Here is a 27,138-nt window from a genome sequence, read left to right on the forward strand (position 1 = left end):
TGAATTAATGCCCAATATTTCTCAAAGTGAGGTTGTACTAGAGATTGTCTGAAACAGGAAATAAATGTGTTAAGCAAAAGGAGTTCTATACTCAAATAAGTTTGAGAAATATTAAATGGGATTAAACATTTTTTCTCTACCTACTGCATTATACTAAGCCTTTAACATATTAATGGCCATGCATGCTATCCCACATTTGATCAGGAAACATTTCACCCACTGTAACATCTTCATGAAGAATGCTCAGTAGAACACAGTGTAGGAAACATTTTATTCAAATCAGTAACTTGTTCTTTTAAAACCTATTTGAATGCAATGATACATAGAAATAGGAGTAAAGGAATTTGTTTTTGTCCTTTATAATAATGGCATATGGAACAGTGCCTAAAAATCACTTTCCTATACATGGCTGGAAATTTTGTCTAAGGCACCATAATAACAACTTGCTTGTCTGCCACTGAGAAGTATAGCCTCCACCTAGTTGAATGGGCCATATTAGGCTTATTCTACATCCATATTAAAGAGATGCAGGGAGCTAGACATTCAAACTCCCTTGGAGAAGATTTCAGATCTACTTTTTCCAAGGGTCAGTGAAAGAAATTCCCTTTTCATCTACATAAATAAGAAACTAAATAACTCATTTAGCTTGTACTTTAATTAAACATCTATATAATCTCATCTATTGCTTGTTAGTAGGACAGAGAAAGAAACCATGTGAAATCCCACAGAAAGTTATATTGACCTAGTGTCTTATAAAAGTCTATTACATGCAGAAGTGGATTTCCTAGGTAAAACTTTTATTTGAAATTAGATGACCTTGCATATAACCTTGAAATGATGCCATTGAACTTAATTTCTTGATGCAGTTGTAGGTTTATATATTCATCAATTTGTCCAGCAAATATTTATACAACAAGTCATTTGATGTTGTAGAATTACACTAGGCATTCAAGATACAAAGATGCAATAAACATTGATTTTTTAAAAAACAAGTGTTAGGACTGGAGATTATATCATTATACAATTGAATACATAAAATGGTTCAAGTCTTGTAAAGGTTTTTAACAGTGAACTTTGGATTCCAAATTGAGATGAATAATATTTAAATATTCTATCAAAATAATGCAGTAACTAATAGTGATATTTTCTAAGGACTTTGGGGAATATAGGAAGTAATTCTTTTATTTAATCATATGTTGGGCTTCTGCTGCAGTATTTATCAAACCTCAGAAATAAAAAATATTTTTTTTGTCATTGCAGTAAATTAGTGTTTTATTTCTAACTGTAAATTTGCCAGTGACAAATTTAAATATCAAGGACTGTTTTACCTGATCCTCTTTTCAAAATGTAAAATTGTTACTCAAAGTATAACTTAGCTATGTGATATTCCGTTAACATTTATTGAATCACATTCTTTAAATAAATATCAAAATAACTGCTAACAAACCCACAACATACCGGGATCCAGATGCTGGTTGTATCAGCTGGTGATACCAAAATCAGTTTTACTTATTTTTAACTGTAAATTGAATCATTTATTATACTCTGGACCATTTATTATCATGTAGCTGCAACCACAGTGACAAGGAGATTTTTAAATTTAGCTCATTTTTTGCAGTGGCCTCCTTTTGTGAATTAGGTCAGGTAGGTCAATTACTAAATCTTTCTGGAGATGAGAATATTGACTTACCTCATAGGAGAACTAGGAAAGATATTAAGCACCGTTTAAGTGCTTGATATCTTAATATTTCTGAATGTCATAGCTGGCATCATTTGATGACTGGAGAACGTAACAGCTTACTTTCTTTATTATATACTTTATGATTGCATCCGCACATGACACGAGGTGCATTGGTAACATGAAAATCCATCATAGATGTGTGTTATCTGTACATTCATGTAAAAAGACAAATAGTCATTTTATATATTTTATATAATAAATTGGAAATTTTAGAAAAATAGATTTATGAGGCAGAGTACTCTTTACATGGCTTTCTCTATTATCTCAGTCTATTGTTACATTTAATGGATTTCCCCCCACAACATAACTCTATATACTTCTTTTACATTCTATAATTTATGTGGGAGAGCACATACTATCAAACTTACTTTGTTCCATCATAAGGGAAAATCCTGTTTTCTTAGGTATCTAAATCTTAAATATCATTAGTGCTATAGTAACAGGAACAATAATGTACTCTGAATGTTGAAATCTGACGTGGCCATTTCATTTTTGCCAATTGCCTATTTTTAAATGCCCATTTTATTTATTGAATTTGTTAAATTCCTTAGAGAATGAAATTATTTCCCATAATTCATGCCCTTAAAGACATCTATCTACCTTTGAATATATCAAAATATGAAGAGAAAGATAACAATGGGAATTTGTTCTGTTACAATTTTAAAAAGAAAGGCAGTTCTTTTTTATTTGAGGTTTTTTTTTTGAAGTTTTATTTATTTGTTTTGAGAGAAAGAGAAAATGAGAAAGTGGGGGGGGGGAGGGGCAGAGAGAGGAAGAGAGTGAGAATTCCCAGCAGGCTCCGCACTGTCATTGCAGAGCCCAATGTTGAGTTTGACCTGAGATCATGACCTGAATCAAAATCAAGTAAGATGCTTAACCAACTGAGCCACCAAGGCACCCCAGAAATGCAGTTCTTAATAGCAGTAAATGAATGTTCTTGTCCCATCTATAGTTGGCAAGCCACACATCCATCATGTGTGGCAACCACACTCAATAAATTTGTGAATGACTACTATGAAAAGCATCAAAAATTACAAGTAAACTTAAAAGTATTCAATTTTTGTTTTTGAAACGTCACCAAGATTGCCTTTGCATTTGAACTAATTCAATAAAAATTTTATTATGTAATTATTTTATCTCCTATTTAACTTTTTCTGAAGCATAATTGTTTTTTCTACTTGACTCTTACCTCCATTATCATAAATCTCTCCAGGTTTTTTGGCTGAATTTGGATTTCCTAGTTTCTGATCTGTATTATAATTGCTAACAGTGAAATGTGAAGTTAGCTATTAGATCATGGATTTTACCTTTGTTGTCCATTATTCATTAGTTACTGATGGAGCAAATATATGCGTTTTGGCATTTTCTGAAGTTTCTATTGTTAATTATACTAGTTGCCATACTGCTGTCAAAGCACTTTAATGTAATTTCATTATGAATTTTGTTACATTATATGACACTCAATAATAGGTAGATATGATCTAATACCATTATGTGATAAAGAAGAAAGAGTCCTATTCAGACAGGCGTTATGGAGGCACTTACTACAGAGTTTTTATGCCTCAGTCTCCATGAAGTAGCCTTTTTGATGGTGCTTAGAATTCCAAATCCTGGAGCTTCCTGCTTCATGTAGCCATCTTGGAAAGCCATAACAGAGACTTAATATTTCCTTTCTAGTAATTATCAGAAATCCAACATTACATGTGATATCTTACTATTATATACCTCCTTTGAGAGTGTCTTAGTTATAAATATAATGTAAGAAACATGTGATTGTCTTTCTTGATCACTAGTGTGTCTCCAGAGCATAGTACATCATCAGTATAATTGCTGAATGAATGAACGACTAAGTGAATGTGTGGTTGGAAGGGAAAATTTTCCTCATTTTCAGAAATATATTTCAGATCCCTGGGATTATTGTAAAGAGCTGTGAGTACTAGGCATCCTCAATTATAACTTCAAATGTGCTTCTCATAGAAATGATATCATATACATTAATTATATACTGCATAAGTTAATAGCCTCATGTGAGACTTATGGCCTAGGAACACAACCTCTTTTAATAAAAGTGTTTTATTATGGATATATGATTCTTAAAATTCAGATAGGGTAGTTACAAATAACTTGGGAGTGCTACCTTTTCATAAGCTAAACTGCCTAAAGTCATGTTATCCAAATCAGTTGATTTGGATAATAATAAATAATAAATTGTTACATAAAGAATATATACCCTTAAAATTAAGTATTAATACATTATTTGAGAGTTCCCAGTCTTGCTGAATCTCTAACATGACACACCAACTTTTCTGCTCTTATTAATAATTGAAACTACATAAACTTGAAGTTCAAATACTGTGCACAGTTTTCCTCAGAAGCCAGACCAATTTAATTCTGGGAGACATCATTCATTTCTTCTTTTTCACAGACAAAACCCAACAAGTCTCTCCTAGAATTTTAATTGTGCTATGCAGCAATCAGTAATTTAAAAATTAAACTCAAAGCACTCCTTAAATAAAAACTCGTCACTATTATGACTACCCTCTATTATCACTATTGTTTCATTAAAAAAAAAAAGAATTCGAATTCCAAACTAATAAGAAACATATAATCCCAAAATAAAGAATATTACAATAAATTGAACAAATTTGGTGTTATGAAATACCTAATACATTTTTCTCATTTCCTTAAGAATTAGTAAGCACTTTGTCATGTTCCATTAGCTAATGTTTGGGAATGATGCAAAATTTGTATCTTCAAAGACTGGAACACCTGACCTCTTGTCTGTGGTTTTTCCGAATCAGCCATGTTTACTCTGCCTAGGACACATTCTGGTAAATTTGCCTAGGTCCATATGTAAACAAATAAACTAAAGCGTAAGTGGTTTTCGAGAAAATTTACACTGCTGTGATGCTTACTATCTTTTCTAACTCAGCGTATCCTACTTGGTAGGTTTAATCAAAAGTGTAATAAAATTACAGTTCATCTTTGTAGACTATGCCAAATAAAATACTATTTAAAGGTGATTCTAAACAAAAAAGTTACCCTTTTGTAAAATAAAGCAATCTGAACAGAATATACTTACACAGGATTCTTAGAGCATGTTAGGCCTGACTGAATAATTTTAACCTGAAGACTTTTATCTAAGGTTTAATCATACTCCTTAGGTTTCAGCAAAATAGAATCTAAGTGAAACTTTAATCGGAGAACTTAATGGACTGTAGCCTCTCCCCGAAGTCAGAGTACTGATGGTAATGTTTGTGCCCAATGCACCCACCCTGTGTTTTCCCAAATTTCTAACAAGCTCAGAAACACATCCACATACAGGCACATACAAACAAATATTAGATATAGGAAAATACCTAGAAGATTATTTCAGGATTAAATGTGCCAACATGGTAGAAATTCTAATAAAAACATTACATGCTAGGACCCTGTGGAAGGGTTTTCTGTGAGTACCTCAATATTTGAACTCATATTCTTGTCTCTGGACACATGATTTTATTTCTAGTTCTGGATCTTTTTTATTTTTTATTTTTTAATGTTTATTTATTTATTAACTTATTTATTATTTTTTTTGTTTGTTTTTAATGCAGCAGACTTTTTTTTTATTAAGACCATTTTTTAAGAGCAGTTTTAGGTTTGCAGAAAAATTGAGGGGAAGGTACAGATCCCATACCTACCCTGTCCCCACACATGCATAGCCTCCCCCATTATCACCTGCCCCCACCATGTTTATTTATTTTTGAGAGAGAGAAACAGAGCACAAGCGGGAGAGGGGCAGAAAGAGAGGGAGACACAGAATCCGAAGCAGGCTCCAGTCTCTGAGCTGTCAGCACAGAGCCCAACACAGGGCTCGAACCCATGAACCATGAGATCATGACCTGAGCCGAAGTTGGATGCTTAACCGACCGAGCCACTCAGGTGCCCCATCTAGTTCTGGATCTTAATTTTTCTAATGGATTATGATTTCTGGACATTTTTCACTTTGGTTTTGGTGCCTCCATTCATTTGTTCAATGAAATAATATTTATTATAAACCTTTTTTGTTCTGGTGGTATGCATATTATAAATGGAGAAATGAAAGAAAAACTTCATGTTGCTCATAGTCTAATGGAGGATATGGGTTATAAATATTAATTCATAAACATACTCACCTGCTTATTGTGCACCAATAACTGTATTTGACATTGGAAATCAAATATCTTAAAAATTAAATGTCTTACCTTCACTTTCATAAAGTTGAAAATCTAGTCATTGTACCAATACATTTGTTAACTCCACCCCACTTCTGGCCACATAATATTTACAACTTGTGGGTGTAGGTGTCTCCCGAGTTGGTGCGTATTGTCATAGCTAGCATATGTAAAGAAGGAAGCAATTTGTAAAAAAAATAAGTGATGTTCCCCCTAATGTTCTTATTCCATTTTTTTTTTTTGTCTTCAACCTCATTAAACATGACTGCAGTGTTCATTATTCAAACTTGGCTCTATGGTGATTAAGGTGAGAATCATTTTTCCAAGACCAATGTCTGAGGTTAGCAATTACTCCATTGCTTTTCCTAATGAGTTTCAATATATTGTGGAAAAAAATCCGTTCATAGAGATACATATGAATGTCTGATACACGTGTAAGTATTGAAGCATGTTACTCCCTGAATATTCATTCCTCACTTCCTGTTCTTCCTCCTTTCTATCTGTAAGAAAGAAAGACCATATCACCTTCTGTTTTTACACTTCGTATTCATGAATGGGGAAGGCATTGAGACCTTTATAAGTTTGTGAAAATCCATTATCTGATTCTTCAAGTTACCTGGATTATTTTCTGAGTACATTTGTTTCTTTTTTGTCCCAGAAAATCTTTTTTTTAAATTTTTTTAATGTTTATTTATTTTTGAGAGAGAGAGAGAGAGAGCGAGAGCGAGAGCGTGAGTTGGGGGAGGAACAAAGAGAGAGGGAGACACAGAATCCAAGGCAGGCTCCAGGCTCTGAGCTGTCAGCACAGAGCCAGATGCTGGGCTTGAACCCATGAACTGAAAGATCGTGACCTGAGCCGAAGTCAGGCACTTAACTGACTTAGCCACCCAGGGACCCCTGTCCATCTTAATTTCTTTTCTGTTTTAGCAAACTGTTAGCTAAACAAAATTTCACAGTCTGCTTTCATCTCACAGCAATATATGTAATCCCATTAAAAAACTGAAATATTATTTGACTTTGATTCTTCTAGAAAGGGTTATATAAACCTATAGATAGGAGATTTTGAATGATTGTCAATTCTGTATAGCTCTCATAAACAAAATATAAATAAAGTAGATTTAAAAACTGAAACAAATTTAAAATGTAACATATCTCTGTAAGCTAGCTGAAAAATGGTAGTCACTTGCTCATAGAAAAAAAACAAAAAACCAAGCTGAATAGGATTCCATTATAATGAAGGAACATTGTGTTAATTTGATTCTTAATATATTTGAAAGAATAGTATGCATATAGATTGAAGGAAAGTGAATAAACTTGAGGGAAAGGGAATAAATTCTTTTCAAACCAATTTAGTTTCTTTCTCTGTATTTCCAGACCTGAAACCTGGATGTTATCTGGGCCTTATACTAAGATGAGCTATAGTTTTGACCATTTTGTTTAGCATTCTATAATGTCAACCACAGACATTCTTAAATAGTAAATTTAGGAACATAAATATGTTCAAAATCCTAAAATAAAAAAAAATAGAATGGCTAATGGTGACAAGAATCATTTCTCATAAAAATCGTTTTTCTTAGCCCAAGAAAGAGGCTAAGCCCAAACCTAAGAAATAGGCTTGGGATGTTGGAGAAAGTAGGTCAGATGACAGAATAGGCTATATCATGAAAGGAAGGCTTGCTATGTAATGTTTCCTTTGTGCATAGTGTAAGTTTCCTTGTGATTTCTACTTGGAGGATTTGAAAAGAAGAATCAATTCAACAAACGTCTACAAAGAACTCAAGTATCTTGCTGAAGGATCCAAAATATGAATATATGGTAATCCTTTTCTCATGGAACTTTTTGCTTAATTTGGGAAACAAGCACAGTGTAACTATTTGTGATCAGTGTAGTATAGGTCATTCACATTTATTGGGCATTTTTATAGGAATCTAGTTAGACATTTGACACACCAAGAGAGGCTGCTTAAATGCCAAAAGGTCATGAGTCAGGACTCTGATGTAATACTACCGGAACTACAGCCCCACAACTCATTAACTTTACTAGTTTTCCCATCCAAATAACAATAGCTTCCTCACTGGATCCTGGTGTGTTAAAATATGTAGAATATTTAGAAAAGTTCTATGCACATTTTAAGTTTTTAATACATTTTTAAAAAATATTAATCATCATATGTAATTAAAATACATATTCCTGGGTCCCTGGATTCTGTAGGTCATGTGTCATACCCTAAAATCTTTGTTTTTAATAACCACTAGAAGTATTTGTATGATTGACGATTAAGCCAGTGTTTAGAAACCTCTTTGTAGGTCTCTAAATTGAGCCGGGGAATAAAGAAAGTAGGAACTCTACAGTTGTATTATCAATTAAGAAAAAAAGAAGAGATATTAGTATGAAAAAATATTTTAGAATGAAATAAGAAAAAAGAGACTGAGTAGAATTTATATATATACGTGTTAAGCTCTGGGGTGTGTGTGTGTGTGTGTGTGTGTGTGTGTGTGTCTGTGTGTGTGTGTGTTTATGTAAGCATGACCCCATTAAATTGAATGGGAATTCTGTGCATACAGATATTACCTAGGAAAACCTGGCCTATATATATATATATATATGAGACTTACTTGGTACATCTCTTGCTGAATGTTTAATACTGTCACCTTTAAGGTATTTTAGCTGAGAAAAAAAATGAGTTAAGGTAGTTTAAATAGGAAAAAGTTGCCTCAGTCATTATTCATTTTACATTTAGAGGTACATTTTCAAAACTAGGCTGCATAAATCAAATTCAATTATTTAATATCAATGTATAGTTTTTGTAGTTAAAATATTCTTTATGGTTAGTAAATCTAACTTGGGTTACAATTTACATTCTATTATTAAATACCAAAGCTCCTCTTTTAATGTCTTTCTTCTAACAAAGAGAGTCTAGATTTTTTAAAATCCTTAAAATTATGTATATTTGTATGTTTATCTAATACTGGTTTATGAAATTCTGAAGAATATTAACTTCTCAAATATAATTTTTGGTCACTGTTAGACATCATTTTTATGTAGGGAGCATTAAGTTGTTTATATAGATTAGTGTGGAGTGTTATCAATGAGTGTACGTGTGCAAATAGTTGGCAGGTTGTCAATATGCTCAGTTTATTTTTTTCATGGATCTCTTTGTGGCATACTCCTGTGACTAGAACAAGTATGTATTTTACGTGCTTACTAGCTCTACTTAGTTATAAAAAGAATGTTTAAATATGGCAACATATCAGAATTATAAATGCGGTCATCTCATAAACATAGGTATATACTTTGTTGTTGAATGTGAGAAAAACATTAAACTAAATGATTGAGGCATATTAATTATTCTGTAAAAATCATTGCAAGGGGGTGCCTGGGTGGCTCAGTCGGTTAAGCGTCTGACATCAGCTCAGGTCATGATCTCGCGGTTGGGTTCGAGGATATGAGCCTCATGTAGGGCTCTGTGCTGACAGCTAAGAGCCTGGAACCTGCTTTTGATTCTGTGTTTCCCACTCTCTCTGCCCCTCCCCTGCTCATGCTCTGCCTCTTTCTATAAATAAACATTTAAAAAAATTAAAAAGTTAAAAAAAATCATTGCAAGAATGAACAGTGTCAGCAGTAAGGTTATATGAAAGTGTAAAGTAACTATTTAGAGAAAGATCATCAGGGAAGTGTTTCTTTGCCACCTGAGTAGCTTAGTTGGTTAAGCATTCTACTTAGGCTCAGGTCATGATCTCGCAGTCCGTGAGTTTGAGCCCCTCATTGGGCTCTGCGATGACAGTTCAGAGCCTGGAGCCTGCTTTGTGTCCTGTCTTTCCCTCTTTGTCTCTCTCTCTAAAATAAAGAAAACATTTAATTTTTTTTTAATTGACAAGAGTGTTTCTGCCTTGATGATACTATAAGGTGGTTAGCTTTAAAACATGGCTGTAAATTCTTGTGACTTAGAAGTAGTACACTGAGACTTTCAGTTAAAGCAAAAAATTTCATTATGCATCTTGAGATCTATAAAACATTTTTCTGCTTTTTAAAAATTTCCAATAAGTATTTACTTTGTTACATTTTTGGAATTATTAAAGTTTTAGCATTTTTTTTGATTTGATGCACTTTTTAAAAGGGTTGCAATTAAATATAATCGAAAAATTACCGAGATTCTAAATCTTGTTTATCAGATATATAGCAAAGAAACTTTTCTATTTCATCTTACAACTTACGTTCTTCATTTGGGCCAGGTGAACCAAATTGTGTGAACTGCAGTCAGTAGGGGCTCATATATACATTTTTTGTTTGTTTGTTTATGGATGTGGGGGTGAGTGAAAGAGAATCTATGTTCCAGCATTCGAACTTTACATTTAGCCTAACCAATTAGACCTTGTCATGATAGAAATTTCAGATACCATTATATCTTATTTTATGAGAAAAGAAAAGAAGCTAGTTAGGGCAAGCCTCAACATCACATGAAATAAATACACTGTGCTTTGCTTTGCATGAATCACTGATGTTTTTAAATGTTGGGCTTTAACCATTTAATACAATTTTATAACCTTCTGAGACCTCCATGGGCTTGCCGACTTGTCACTTACCAGTGATAATTAGGAACAGAGATACATGAAATACAGATAAATGAAATTCACAGTGACTCAGGTAGCCTCCTTTTCCACTAGATTCAATTCTCTTTGGTATAAAACCTTTCCTGGAGCTGCCAACTCTTAACAACATTTGACAGAATTCAGTTTAACCTTCTCTCTCTTTCCTTGCCATTCTTCTGGTGGGAGTTATTATTGAGAGGAATAAAATAGTGGCCAGAGCAAAAGGCTGGCAACATTTCAGGGTTGACATGCCAAGTGTTCTCTGACTAAATTGCTTCTAGAAAAAGGAGAGAGAAATAACTCACTTGAAAGTTCTTTCTGTTCCCTTGCTGTAGGTCCCAGCACATCACTGAGTAAAGCAGTAAATCAAATGGCTGTTTTTATTTTCATTCATTTATTCACTTATTCATTCTTTCATTCGTATGTATGTACCCTCAATAGATATGCATTGAGTTTGTACAACTCTCCTGGCATAATTCTAAACATGGGGATATGCAATTGACAACAAGTTTCTTTGTCATTGAGTGAATCAGTTGGAGGATACAGATATGTAAACTGACAAAGGAATATAAATTAGGTACTATGAAAAATATGTCACAGTGGAGTAGCCAGAATTTAAGACGTTATAATATGGCATCCTAGTGAGTAGGTACAACAAAGCAATTGTCAGTCAACACCATAACTTAGAATTTCCCAAATTATTTGCTGTGGAGTGTTCAGCAGAATGCTCATAATGTGTTACAAATAAATGAGTTCTTTGGCAATGAGTGTGGAAAATTATAAATGTATATTTTAATGGGATAATTTACTGTCTAGCTTTACTATACAGATGTGTATACTATGCAGATTATACATATGTAGAGAGCTCTCAAAGCTTTTGATTTTAATATCTTAGAAAAGGATACACTAGGAAGAATTCCACAGTTGCCTTGCTAAAAACATTTGTTTACAATATAAAAGATTGCAAAGATGTATGTACCCCTATGTTTACTGCAACATTGTTTACAATAGCCAGGATATGGAAGCAGCCCAAATGTCCATCCTTAGATGAATAGATAAAGAATATGTGGTTTATATATGTATACAATGGAATATTACTCAGAATGAAATCTGCCATTTCCAACAACATGGATGGATTTAAAGAGTAAAAAAAAGCTAAGTGAAATAAGGCAATCAGAGAAAGACAAAACAAATGAACATGGGAAGAAATACAAACAAAAAATAGACTTACTTATAGAGAACAAACTGGTAGTTGCTAGAGGAGAGGTGGGTGGGGGGATGAGTGAAATAGGTGATGGGGATTAAGAGTATACTCATTGTGGAGCACCTGGGTGTCTCGGTTAAGAGTCAGCTTCAGCTCAGGTCATGATCTCAGGGTTTGTGAGTTTGAGTCCTGTGTCGGGCTCTGTGCTGACAGCTCAGAGACTGGAGCCTGCTTCAGATTCTGTGTCTTCCTCTCTCTCTGCTCCTCCCCTGCTCTCTCTCTCTCTCTCTCTCTTTCCCAAAAATAAATGGACTTTCTTTCTTTCTTTCTTTCTTTCTTTCTTTCTTTCTTTCTTTCTGTTTGTTTGTTTATTTTTGAGAGAGACAGAGACAGAGTGCGAGTGGGGGGAGACAGACAGAGAGGGAGACACAGAATCCGAAGCAGTCTCCAGGCTCTGAGCTGTCATCACAGAGCCTGATGTGGGGCTCAAACTCATGACCCAGGAGATCATGACCTGAGCTAAAGTTGGACACCCAAACGAGTGAGCCACCCAGGCACCCCTTAAAATAAATAAACTTAAAAAAAAAAGAGTACACTCATTGTAATGAGCACTGAGTAATGTATAGAATTGTTGAATCACTATTTTGTGCACCTGAAACTAATAAAACAGTGTATATCAGTTATACTGGAATTAAAAATAAACAAATAAAAATTAAGAACATTTACTTCCCACAAAACATTTAGTGGGATTTTAGTTGCATGGAAAGTACTTTGAGTGACAGTATTTAATAACTACTTTAGCTTTATTTCAGGGTTAAAAAGAAACAAAAATAAAGTACAGAGTAGAATTTTGGGAATAAAAAAAATATGGCTGTGCCTTGGAAAGTACCAGAAGAGTGACTTTTTTTTTTACTCCATTTATTAGTTTGCATCGGAATGACTATTTTCACACAAACTCTGTCTTCCTCTGGGAGACATCATGATGTAGTGAATTAAAACATGAGCTTTGAAGTCAGATATATCTGAATTCCAAACATTATTGATATTGTTCACTAATCATGTAACATTTTATCCTACACTTTCACCCCTATATCTCTCAATTCTCTCCTCTCTCTCTCTCATGTGTATATGTGTGTTTTATTTATGTTTAAGAGTATAGTTAAAATTTTAGTGTTTCAAAAATTTTTCATTTTCCCCATATCATGTATTTGCGACCTTCACATAAAGGAATTAATGTTAACTCTTGTACAATGTTATATAGTATAAATATAACACATTTTATTCATTCTTATTAATGGCATGTACATTGTTTCTTGTTTGGCCAATGTTTGGCCAACAATGTGGGAGGTAACATCTTGACATATGTATTTCCAGTCACATATGAAAATGCTAGTGAAAAAAATAATAATTTGCCACGTACTGCCAGATAGCTCCCCAAATTTGGATACTAATGCATACTCCCAGCAGCTACATAGAAGATTCCTTGTTCCTTATAACCTTTCTAAAACTTGATTCTATACCTGCCTACTTTTCCCCTAATAAATACACATTTAATTGTATATAGATTTATCTTTATTAAGTATAACCAACTGAAATTTGAATGGAGAAATATTATTAAAGAGCTTGAGATGCCCAGGAGCTTACTGAGCCATATTTATTAGGAACTGTTAGTTATATACCGGGTGAACTATCAGTTGTATAGCAAACAAAAGAATAAAAGAATATCATAGAGAATTACTTCTTGTAATTATGAATATATTTTTTATCATATCAAGGGTCTTGTTTGCTCATCTACAAGTAGATAGGGAAGTGTCAACATGTAGGTTTCATTAGACTAAAAAAGTCTATATCTGTATAATAACTAGATTTACCTGTTATGTTTCTAATTACTAGAATATACTGGTGAAGGGTATTGCATTGATAAGCAGATAAAAAGGCAGTTAATAACTTATTTTAATTTCAAGATTAAAATCACAGTACAAAATTAATTTCAATATTCCCATTTATGGTTACTAATCTAAGAAAGAGACAATTTCTTGAGAGAGAAGAAATAATATATGAAACAAAGAGAAAGAGACAATATATGAAGAGAAGAAGAAAAGAAAAACATGTGTGCAGAAGACCCAAGTAGGTAGAACAAATGTAAGATTTATCTTCTCTACTGTTGCAGTTCCACTAATGCTGTAAAGATTTCATATTTGCCTAGAATTCTTAGAAAAATAATTTTTCAGAGTTATTTCCAAATTACAGAGTTAATAAAATTCAATAAAAATATTTAGATTGAATTGATAGGTAAAATAGCTTCTGTAAAGATTAGTCATCCCTGTCTTCAGATAGTGTTCCTTGTTATAAATTTCCAGTCTATAATATAGTTCAAAATTAAATTTGCATTAAACTAATGATCAAAAACATGTAAACATAGACACTGACATTTTGAAATTGTCATTTTAGAACTATCACTAAACATTTTGAATGTCCATGTTAAGTTTTTGGTAAGAAATGTGTACTTTTTGGGCTCCTAAGTGGCTCAGTTGGTTAAGCATTTGACTCTTGACTGTTGATTTTGGCTCAGGTCATGGTCTCACGGTTCATGAGATTGAGCCCTATGAGTAGGTCCATGCCGAGAGCTTGGAGCCTGCTTGGGATTCTCTCTCTCTTCCCTTCTCTGTCCTTCCCTTTCTTTTTCTGCCTCTCTCTCTCTCTCTCAAAATAAATAAAATTTAAAAAAAATGTGTGCTTTTATTCAAAGAGCTGTGTTTTGTTAAATCGATTTATTGGCCAGACAAGGCTCAACAAATGCAGGAGGAGGGATTTGCAATGGACTCATATTTTGAAATATGACTGTTCCTACTTTTATTTCCATATCAAAGAAAGAAGCACGGGGATTCTGAGCAGTAAAACTATTCCTTATGGAAGTTCGAGCTCCAGACTGGACAAAAAACTAGACATAGACCACCTCCATTTCTACAGAATTTCATTAATACAGTTGTGGCCAGAGAATTCAGTGGACTTTAGTCCATATTATGGCAATATAATCTTTCAAATTTGAATAAGCTTAAATTGTGGCTGTTTCCCAACAACAACAAAAAAATAGGATGGAAATTTGTGTTGAATAGCCACTGATTACAAGAATATGATTAATGTGAAAATTGAAATTGATTTATGAGTGTTGTTGTCAAGGCCTACACCATAAGTGCAATATTATCTATTGAGAAATGAGACCAGGATAAATGAGACCAGACTAGAGAATACGGACAACATTATATGTTCTGGTATATTTTATAGGCTGGATAAATAATCCAGAGTCACAAATAGTTTACTGAAACCTTTATTTTTCTTGCCAGAATAGCAAGGATATAATTGTATCTATTTTGCCTGAAACATTAAGTGCACCAAAGGTTAATATACTTTATTTTCATTAAATTGAATCCCAAGTAAAATAGTTTCTTTTTTTTTTACTCATTTACTGAAACTTTCATGTTGCTTGGAAAAGAAAGCTTCCCCACAGAATTTTTAGCTGCTATGAAAGGACAATATTTATATTAAAGAGATTAGTAATGACACTCTGAAATTTTAAGTATTATTGAGACCATATACATTTTTTTTATTTTTTAAAAAAAAAATTTTAATGTTTATTTATTTTTGAGACAGAGAGAGACAGAGCATGAACAGGGGAGGGGCACAGAGAGAGGGAGACACAGAATCTGAAACAGGCTCCAGGCTCTGAGCTGTCAGCACAGAGCCCGATGCGGGGCTCGAACTCACAGACCGTGAGATCATGACCTGAGTGGAAGTTGGACGCTTAACCGACCCAAGCCTCCCAGGCACCCGGAGACCATATACATTTAAATAACACTAGGAAGACCATTTCTAACATCTCACAGAGACTGTCATGAAGGAATTCTTTAGTGTGTGTGTGTGTGTGTGTGTGTGTGTGTGTGTGTGCGCGCGCGCGCGCGCATGTATTTATGTACACGTGTGTGTCCACTGTGAAATCCTGAAACAGGAGAAACATATGACTTCTTAGATCTTAAAATATTCATAGTTAAGTATATACTCTTGCTTAAGTAAGTATGTAATTGAGATCATGGGCATTTCTTTAGAAAGGATAGAACTTTCATTGTAACATAAACATTTTTGTTATATCACATGAAAGACTATTAATATTCCCACGGTTTTACATGTTACCAAATGTTGGACTGACCATCTCTTGGTATAACATGATAGAAAATAGATAGAGGTAAGCCACTGTAGCTTAAGCATGATGTTCATTTACAGTGTAACTGAAATGGACCTAAACTAGATCACGGGGTTATAAATCTATTTGTTTTTATTTGCTTCTTTTAAAATTATAGCTCATGGCACAAAATCACTGACAAACTAGATAACAGGCACCATATTTAATGGGACTGCTTTTTAATGAAACACTAATGAGATCATTTAAGATTTTAATTCAGTTTATTAGTTTGTTAATTTCAGGCATACTTACCCACTTAGCTACCTTTTAAATTATCATTGACCATTGACCATACATTTTCCTAAGTGAATTTTTGAAGGAAAAAAGCCAGATTTTAAAACTTGAAGTATTTATGACATTTTTTATTATTTTATATGAAACTATTTAGTATATGTCTTTTTAAATGAGGAATAACAATTCATTTATAAGCAATCATGATACATACATTTTGTTTTTAGATTATGTTCATCACAGTATTTACTAGGAAGTACTAATTTTTGCTAAAATCATGACCTTTTCTGTGAATATTTTGTCTAATATGGTCCTTTTGATTTTTCCCTCTCCAATTCATTTCTTCTGCACTTGGATATTTTTTTTTAACAAATGAAGAATTCATTTTTTTCTTTCTTTTCATTTATTCTTTCTTTTTTTTAAAAGTTACTGACTGCACCATTAAAGAAAAGAAAAAAAACTATGAATTATTTTTCTAGGGGAAAAAATGTGCTCTTTGCCATTCATGTTTAGTGCTGTGTACAGATTCTCAATTGTCTATGGATTTCCCTATGAAAATATTCATATAAACTTGAAATTTTAATTTCTGTTTTTTTCAAGTGTTTTAATTTGTTTCATGAATTGAGTTTGAGCCCATAAATATTTGTACTATTCCATGGGCAATAAAGTAATTGACTTCACCTTTATTCATACACAGAAAATTAACTGAGCCATTTCCAACAGTATTTCTATATCATACTCGTGAATTTTAAAGATGTTTTAAGTACATCAAATGCCTATCTGTTGCAATCTTTTTCCACTAAGACATTATTGAGGAAATGGAATAAGATTGTTGATTGAAATTATTTTTGTAGAAAGTCTATATATTTTGTCATATTTATTTACTACAGAACCATAGCTATTAGATAAATTGAAGTTTGGAAACAGCAACTCTATGCTATGTATTTATTCCTTTTAAATAATTTTGTCCTTATGATTGTGCATAAAAACCAAGATGCTTCTGTTATTCAAAGGACTGTGCATGGTCTTGATCCAAAATTCAGGAAATTGATCAAGGAAGGATGAGTGTTGTAATTTTACAACAACAGCTCACAATCTTATCTTTTGAAAACAAAATTACCTAGTTTATTAGTTTATGACAAGTTTTCTCTTTTGTTGGCTAAAATGATCTCAAGTGCCACCAAAATTTATGCATTATAACTTTATCCCTTCAATAGGAGAAAACAATGTCAGACATATTAATGTGGCACTGCTTAGTATGACAATCACTCTAAGGCTCCGTTTACTTATCTACAAAATGATGTAGTTGTGTTCCTTACGATTATGTCATGTATGTGGTGTGTAATGAGAATATTAATTTTCTCAAATGTCAGTTGACTCACTGTAGCTATAAGCTTTTCTTCCTGCTATATTAGTTGAGAGGTTTTAACATCTACGAGGATTACATCTGAATTACAAAAAAATGTTTTTCAAAGCATTATGACCCAAGATGAAGTTTGATCTCCCATTTGACTCTGTGTTTAAGCATGGGGCAGCCATTGAACAGGCAGGCCCACTAGGACCTCCTATTTATGCCCAACATGCACCAGTCATAATAATACAATATTTATTCCTAATGAGGAATGGTTTGTGGTTGATAGTAACACATCAAAAGTTAATAATAACTATCAGATTAAAAAAAAAAGTTTGTCCCGACAATAATAGGATTCCTCACTTTTTGTGCCATTAATTTTGTTCCTAAGTCACTTAATTCTTTGAGGATTTTCTGGCTTAGTTTCTTTCAGAGGAAATGTCCTGGATTGAATGTCTTAGGTTATGGCTGACTTTTGCAGGCACACCAGACGAGTGAGATCAATTGTACATCCAACAGAGAGGAAAAAGATAATGATTTTATGTGAGCATAGTAAGTCTTATAAAATGTTATGGGGAAGAATATTAGTAATTGTTAATTATGCACCTGGGTAAAACAAAAAAAAAACAATTCATTTAGGTCTTTACTTGAATGTATTTTGCCTAATTTTAATCAGTATAGTAGACCAAAATAATAGAAAAAAATAACATGAAATAATGAACATCTTTAGTGTGTTTGAAGTTTATGATTATTTTATATTGTATTTCCTCTGATTTTTGTGTAGCAGGAAGCTTCCAGAAATTCTACACTTTAAGTAAACATATTATGAGGTAACAATTGGAATGTGTTGCTCACTAGTTATAATAGGTTAAGTGCCTTACCTCCAAATTTGGGCACATTGTCAAACTATTTCCCAGGCACTTTCTAAGATTGTGGAAAGGTACTGCTCTTTTAAAAACAACAGTTAATTAGTAATTTTAGATTAGATTCCTTTCAGTGAAGTTAGCAAACATACAACACTCACACACACACACACACACACACACACACACGCTGCAAATCATAGCAGATGACATCTAAATGTATTTTAAATATAATGGGAAGCCTGGAATTAATTTCTTTTTGGAGCATTTCAAAAGACATCATACTTGGGGCGCCTGGGTGGCTCAGTCGGTTGAGTATCCAACTTCAGCTCAGGTCATGATATCACAGTTCGTGAGTTTGAGCCCCGCGTTGGGCTCTGTGCTGACAGTTCAGAGCCTGGAGCCTGCTTCAGATTCTGTGTCTCCCTCTCTCTGCCTTATCCCACTCATGCTCTGTCTCTCTCTGTCTTAAAAATAAATAAGTAAATAAACAAAAAAAACCCAAAAGGCATCATATAAAATATTGTGATATTAAAGGATAATAGGCAATTATTCCTATATTCAAAGAAACATGTAGTAAACAAGATATTGCTACAAAGTTATACTTTGGGTATTCAGAGTAAAACTAGAAGTAATTGATTCTTAACTGTATTTTTATACTACTCTGCCAAAGAGGATCACTAAGAGAGTCCTAATATTGTTTGACTGAAATATGAAAGTATAGTGCCACTAACTGATATGCTATATTCTGAATTTTTAATTTAATTTGTATATATGCATAGAATAGTGAAGAAAGTGAGTGAAAAGTGAAAACAATATTTTAAAACATATTATGGTAAAAAATAAGATACCTAAACTGATCTATATGTTAAAATTTTAAAATGTGATGCTAATGAAAAATAGTTCTACAGGTTGATATACAAAACTGAACTCAAAGTAATTGTATAAATTATTAAAATAAAGAAAATGTCTTAAATGCTTAGAACTTTATATTGAAGACTAATTTTCAAAAAAAACATGAATTTATAAGCTGTCTTTCTTTTTTAAATTTATAAAATTCTGACAGTTTACACAGAACAAATTGTATCATTATTCAAACAAACACAGAAGACAAATCATGCAACCGTTTATTTACCATGTTTGAATTATTTCATATTTTGAATTAGCAGATCTCTGGGCTAAGGAATGTATACATGTTTGATATTCATTCATATGAAATATTTATCAGGTGTGCTAATCTGTGCCCTGTGGTATCAGACTCTGAGATATAGTAGAGAACAAGGCAACTAAATCTCTACTTTCATATTTGTGTTTCGGAGTATTAAAAATATATATTTGTGTGTATACTGAGGGAGAAAGGAAGGAAGAAAAAGAAAGAAAATAAAGAAAGAAGAGAAAAGAAAGAAAAGAAAAGAGAAAAGAAAAGAAAGAAAAGGAAAGGAAAGAAAAAAAAGGAAAGGAAAAGAAAGAAAGAGAAATTGAAAAGAGTAAAAGAAAAGAGAAGAAAAGTTTATAGTTATATGATGCTGAAAAAAATGTGAATTTCATTTTTACCTACTGGGGTAGCAGTTGCTGATAGTGAATCAAGGAATCCCACACACAAATACTCACACCAAGGACAGAAATGTGCCAAGAAGAAGACAGATGTAGATACAGGTAGAGGGGATGATCAGATGGACAGGGTTGTCATCTGTGAGTTTGAGAAAATCTTTTCTTTTGTCTAGTTTTCAATTTTCTCATTTCTAAAATGAACAGTAGGTCCAGATCTCTTAAGATCCCTACTAATATTTTATATTAGACATTAAATGACTGGAATAGAGTGTTTCAATTCTCTCTATAGTTTGTGTAACCAGTGCCAGTGGTGGGGTCTCGGTTTATGTATCTATGTAAGGTAAGAGCAGAGATTATAACTGGGGCTTCAGGCTGATAATATTTCCTCTGTACAAAACCAATCACATATTTTTATTTAGGCCTCTTTACTTCCTTCTGTGGAAGAAAGATACATAGAAACACAATATTGAAAACAGAACTGGGCAATAAGCACCCCCTGATAACTTGCAAGGTCCAAATCGAGACTGTTCACATGATGATTCCTACTGTGTATTTGAAGATGGAATATAAGGGAAGGTTCCAGCTGGGTTGTGTGTCCTGAGACAGTACTTTTAAGTTCTGAAGGAAAGAGATGTGAAGTATAGGCTAGAGGATAGTAAATGGGAGCCTCGCTGACAAGGTAAGAGACCATCAGAGCTTGGGGCAAGAAACCTACTAGCCCAATGAGAAAGGTAGTCAAGGAAAAAGTAGTTCTTGGGTCTCCTGGCTGGCTCAGTCAGTTGAGCGTCCGACTTTGGCTCAGGTCATGATCTCACAGCTCCTGAGTTCGAGCCCAGTGTCAGGCTCTGTGCTGACAGCTCGGAACCTGGAGCCTGCTTCAGATTCTGTGCCTTTCTCTCTGCCCCAACCCACTCGCATTCTGTCTCTGTCTCTCTCAAAAATAAATAAACGTTTAAAAATTTTTTTAAAAAAAGTAGTTCTTAATAGTTTGGGTAGGAAAAGTCGGTAACTCCAACTTTTGTATGTTTATTTTGATACACATATGGATATTAAAAGAAGTCCTTTTGTTCGCCACTGCTCTGATGACTATGGCTGGCTTGTGATGCCAGGTCAGGCATAGGATTGGAATGCAACTGACTTAGAGATTTTAGTGCCCAGCAGGAAAAGGAGCAAGCCCATGCATCTGGGAAAGAAATCAAGTCAGCCTAAGCTGACTGTGTAAAACCAGTTCTTTAATCTTAAAACAAAGAAATGTGAGTAAGGAGGAAAAAACGTAGAGAAAAATGTGGGATCGGAGGATGGCTCTTGAGGAGTGGCCAGACCTGAAGAAAGGACTACAGCCACCGTATTGCAGTGATCGTGTTTCTGAAATGTCCAGGCACATTGCTTGTAGTAATCAAGGAGCAACAAATACTTTTATTAAACCATGGGATCATAACAGTTCAACAAAACTGAACCCCAAATACCATGTTTTCTGTCTGTGGCCTTCATTAAACCACTACAGTTTCCTTGACATGACATTTGCCAAAGTGTCTAGGAATAGACCTGCCACATTCTTAATTTCTTGGTTTGTGTTACTTTCTTTTCACCCCCTTTGTTTCTTCCTCATTGATGTTATTTTTTGCTGAGGACAGCAAGAGGCCCACTTGGTATTAAAAAGGAAGAAAACTTGTAAGAATTCAAAGTTTTATTTCAACTACTCAAACCAAAATAAATGATTTTTTTTGTCTGTTTCTTAGCATATTGCTGTACATAGGAGCAGATATTTATGGGAAAATGTATGTATTACCCAGTTGATTCTCTGAATGGCTTATGGCTATAATTATTTAAATTAAAGTCTTTCTCTTCCCTCATTAAAAATAGAAAATGTGAGCCTCCATTTATATTTTGGACACTTGAAAAGAAAAATAAATAAAATCCCACCATGATAGATTATAACATCAAAGAAAATTATAGTTTTTCTCTTCTTCATTAAGAATATTCGGAGAAGTAGCTGCTTATGCACATACTTTGAAATTATCACCTGAAGCAGTAACTATTAAGCTGTCTTGTCGAGTGCTGCTTGGCTTGCATTTTTAATAATATTTGTGGTACCTTGGACTTTGTACAAAGACTGTGAAATGCTTAATTTATAATCCTGGAAGATGCTGTTTCTCTGTTTCCTCTTACTTGTCCAATTCCTCCTACTTGCTAGCAGTGTTGTACTGGAATATATGATGCAGAAATAGTTTTGTTTTTTTTTTTTTTTTGTAAATGATTTAAGGTCAAAGATTTGAAATCTGTGTTTTGTATTGGAAGACTGTGATAAAATAATCTAAAACAGATAATATAGCATTTTGATTTTCTTTTTTTTCAGAGAAAAAATTTGTTGATGCCATTTTCCATTTTACTAATTCAAAGAATATATATCTATTTAGTTTTGGTACAGTAAGTTGATCATTTGTATTATTTTTATTTGGTTAGTTGATGTGCTCTTTTGCATGAAATATTAATAATGGCATTCAGTAACCATTTATAATAAAGAGATTTATAGCTGGATCACTTCAGGAAGCTAATGTAAATAGTTTAGTGACAGATTGCTGAAATAGAAAGCTGTTTTGGAAATCCGAGGCTAAGTAGAGTTTATGTACATTTTGAGAGAAGACAAAAGTGAGATTAAATGAAAGAACTAAGGCTTCACATAACACCATGATGTGAAAGTGGTTAAGATAAAATCTTGATGTCTTTCTTTTGTGAATTTAAGGAGCTCAGCAGTTTTCGCTCATTAGCACATTTTACTTATGCTTGTCTGATGGCAGCTAGAATTTTGAGAGGGACCATCTGAGGTACACGATTTATGTGCATCCCTTGTGACTCCCCATTTTTCACATCTTTGTCAGTTGAGCAGAATCAAGAAATAATGCTCTATTTAAATTCATGTCTAAAGAGATGAAGTTTATGAAGTTTATTATCTATAATATTTAAAGTCTGAAATCGAACTCTGGATTTATTGAAAGTCAGTATCATTTCAATGCTCTTTGTGTTTCAGGGTCATTTTTAAGGATATATATATATATATATATATATATATATATATATTCATATATATTTATATTTATATTTATATTTATATTCACACACAGTTTTGTACACAGATTCTGTACAAGTTTAAAAAACTTCCTAAATTATAATAACATCCTTATGGAGAATAAAAACTTGGTTCTATATTGTTTAGAAAGTGATTATGGTACACTGAAAGTCTAAAAGCTGGAATTTTATTGGGAAAGAAGTAAGTTTAGATCTTTTTGACCTAATATTTTGGAAGCTATATAAGTCATGCTTAATTTTTTCTGTACCTTATATATATTCCAAACTCTTAATGTCATTATTCATAAAATAATGAATTGGTAAAAAGAATTCATGCATTCCCAGGATATAATAAGAACTCAGTATTCAAAATGACAAGGTTCTTCATATATAATTTTTGTCTCTATTTTATATCTGTCTCTAGGCTTATATTTCATAGATAAATCTATGAATAAGTTTAGCTATGCAATTTGCAAAAGAATCCTAAACAGATTGGTTCAATGAAATAAGCATCTATTTTTAATTTTTAAAGTAATGAATTTTCTCTCACATTTTATTACATTGATGTGTTATTTGTAACATGCCAGAATTAAATAAATGTGGATTCACATGTTTCTTTATCCCTTCTTTTCCATATTTACTGCTTTTTTACTGTTGTCTTTTTTTTAATGTACTTCTTTTTTCTGTCACATTTTATCTACTTTCTTAGCTTTTATACTTCACTTTCTTCCAAATGTACATCCTTTCACTGCTTGTTAACTGCACCCACATGCAGTTTCTTCTTTTTCTCTGAAATACATGCTCTTTTTCCCCTGAAATGTGTGTGTGTTAACTTTTGAGTTACAGTGACTAATGTGCTATTAATTTACTTAATCTAAAAGGTATTTTTAAAGTTCTCATTATAGAGCTTCCTCTTCTGATACCATAGAGGAAGGCGGCAGAAATTTCTAGATCTGAAATAGTTTCCTTTGACTATGTTTACTAGCTATTTTCTAAATATTAAAAAAAATTTTCTTTCTATTTTACATTATATAGTGGGAGGAGATTGGCGAAGTTGATGAAAATTATGCCCCTATCCACACATACCAAGTATGCAAAGTTATGGAACAGAATCAGAATAACTGGCTTTTGACCAGTTGGATTTCCAATGAAGGTGCTTCCAGAATCTTTATAGAACTCAAGTTTACTCTGCGTGACTGCAACAGTCTTCCTGGAGGATTGGGAACCTGTAAGGAAACCTTTAACATGTATTACTTTGAGTCGGATGATGAGAATGGGAGAAACATCAAGGAAAACCAGTACATCAAAATTGATACCATTGCTGCCGATGAAAGCTTTACAGAGCTTGATCTTGGTGACCGCGTTATGAAACTGAATACAGAGGTCAGAGATGTAGGACCTCTAAGCAAGAAAGGATTTTATCTTGCCTTTCAAGATGTGGGTGCTTGCATTGCTCTGGTTTCTGTGCGTGTGTACTATAAAAAATGCCCTTCTGTGGTACGTCACTTGGCTGTGTTCCCTGACACAATCACTGGAGCTGACTCCTCGCAGTTGCTTGAAGTGTCAGGTTCCTGTGTCAACCATTCTGTGACAGACGAACCACCCAAAATGCACTGCAGCGCTGAAGGGGAGTGGCTGGTGCCCATCGGGAAATGCATGTGCAAGGCAGGATATGAGGAGAAAAATGGCACCTGTCAAGGTAAGAATTTGCCTGCAGATCTGCAGGAACTGTCTGCACCAGTTGGATCACGTATATGTATTTCCTCCAATGATTATGAGCAGATGACCTTTTACTTTGCTAATTTATGGAGATTATTTCTCTCCAAGTTTGATTTCTCTCTTCTCAGAATTTTAAAATTTCTGGCAACGATCAAAGATTTAATGTAATATTTTACTGAATATACATAATTAATACACACAGAGTGTCTTACTTGCAGTGTAGTATTTCATATTCATTTTACTTTCAGAAGTTTTATCTTGAGCAACTCAAACCAAAGGATTATTCCTTTGTGTGAGTATTGTCTGCTACAAAGTATTGTCTCTCCACGAAGAGAAAATAGTAACCTTACCTTGCTATATAAAATTCAAATGCATGTGTTAGATGTGACTTGTTTGGCATGCTTTTAACTGCCTTTAAAAAGTTCTTCAGAAATAAGTTCAGCCATATGAACCCCATACGAAAATACTGGTCAGCGTGTTGTTCATATATAATTGTTATTACAAGTTCGCTTTTAAAAATTTGCAAGTCAGGGGTGACTGGATGGCTCAGTCGGTTAAGTGTCCAGCTTAGGCTCAGGTCATGATCTTGCGGTCCATGGGCTCAAACCCGTGTGGGGCTCTGTGCTGACAGCTCAGAGCCTGGAGCCTGCTTCGAATTCTATGTCTCCCTCGTTCTCTGCCCCTCTCCTGCTCGTGCTCTTGTCTCTCTCTCAAAAATAAATAAACATTAAAAATTTTTAAAAAATTTACAAGTCAATATTGAATGCATAATAAGTAGTACCTGAGAAAATAACTTTGGAGATGGAGCCAACACAAAACGCTTATTTCAAATCAATTTATACTTGCGGAATTTTTTTTCTGTTTTATTTTCTTAGTCGAAATGTGATCATGTATGCTATCCCCTTCATTTGAAAATATCCTTCTTTTGTCCACAATGTGGTGAGTTAAACTTAGATGTTTGTCAATGGCTTTGGGGAACAGGGTTTTACTTTATGTCAAAGTGAAGAACAGTTTATGAGGAAGAAAACATTTTTACTTAAAAAAAATTCATTCATCCTTATGAACCTTTTTCTACCATGCTGTGCACATGCTAAATAGGTAATGAGACTTATTAACTGAAGAGAAAACCAAATGCCGAGAAGTACCCTTATCCCACCTGGTAGCTTCAAGTACATTTTTTTTTTTTCAAAATCCACTATATAATGTGAATCAGACTTGCTCAAGTTTGTTCAGGCCTGACTGTAAATTGATTATAGATCCAGGGGATCAAAACTAGGGAAATTACCTGTAAATCATAGTGATTTTGATTGATTATTTCTCTCTAGAAACACACTGCAGCATTTAAAAAATTTTTTTTCAGGGCACCTGGGTGGTGCAGTTGATGAAAGCATCCGAATTTGACTCAGGTCATGATCTCACGGTTCATGAGCTTGCACCCTGCTCCGGGCTCTGCACTCTCTCTCCCGCTCTGTCTGCACCTTGTGGGATTCTCTTTCTCTCTCTCTCTTTCTCTCTCTCTCTCTGTCTCTCTTCCTCGCTCACTTGCACTCTCTCTCTCAAAAATAAATAAATGAAAACTTCTTTTTCCTCATCAGCTCATATTCTGTATCCCTACAATATCATCTACAATTAAGTTTATGGTGTCTACAACTCTCTATACCTTTATATATGTACATACATATATGCGAAGTTTTATTAAATCACAATTATGTTTTGGAAATCATTTTTAACTTTCCAGGGAAGTTAATTATATTTTATTTGGGATTAGATGTGAAGGAAAGTTCTAACTAACATTATCTTAACTTTTCTTTTGAACGGCTCTCTGAGTGTAACGTGAAGATATATGTAATTGTAGAATCAAAGCAGGAGATTAAGCATAATCTGTTGAATACATTTCATTATTTTGTTTAAAATATTTATAATATAAATCTTACATTTTTAAAATTTCATTTTCTAATATTACAAGGCAACACGCTATATTTGATTGTTTATGTCACTTTAGAGAATGGTATGTGGTCAGTTCAGTGCAGAACACAGTGACCTTTGTCTTCATCCAGATGGACCGAGGGTATAAAAGACCTCTGCCTTTTTAGAAGCTAATTATTTATTTCGCTGGGATTAAAACGTTCTCTGCATGCTTGTCATGAAAGTATCTTGGGAAGTAGTGTTCTGACAGAATGTTTCTCAATCCAGGCGTTCAATGCATATCTTTCTCTTCCCACACTCAGTTAGAAACCTAACTGAGAGACAGTGGGGTAAATCAGAGAGGCTAGCTACATTGTAGAAAACTTCACTAGGCTGGTCTGTCTAAACTCATTTATTATCTTACCCTGGTAATAGGAACAAAGGTTGTGGGGTCATGAAAATAGTGAACTACTCAGCCCCAGAGGGTG

At 33.6% G+C, this 27,138-nt stretch overlaps 1 protein-coding gene across 9 annotated transcripts in view; it reads left to right on the forward strand.

Annotated features, from left to right (window-relative positions):
• EPHA5 (EPH receptor A5) overlaps nt 1-27,138 on the forward strand; it is a 343,473-nt gene that overhangs the window by 49,181 nt on the left and 267,154 nt on the right. For all 9 annotated transcript variants that reach the window (XM_058722409.1, XM_058722411.1, XM_058722410.1 and 6 more), the window contains exon 3: nt 24,062-24,725. In XM_058722409.1, the coding sequence (XP_058578392.1) occupies nt 24,062-24,725 (664 nt within the window). The remainder of the gene's footprint in view (nt 1-24,061; nt 24,726-27,138) is intronic.

Source organism: Neofelis nebulosa, chromosome 3, assembly GCF_028018385.1.
Source record: "Neofelis nebulosa isolate mNeoNeb1 chromosome 3, mNeoNeb1.pri, whole genome shotgun sequence".
Taxonomy (NCBI): domain Eukaryota; kingdom Metazoa; phylum Chordata; class Mammalia; order Carnivora; family Felidae; genus Neofelis; species Neofelis nebulosa.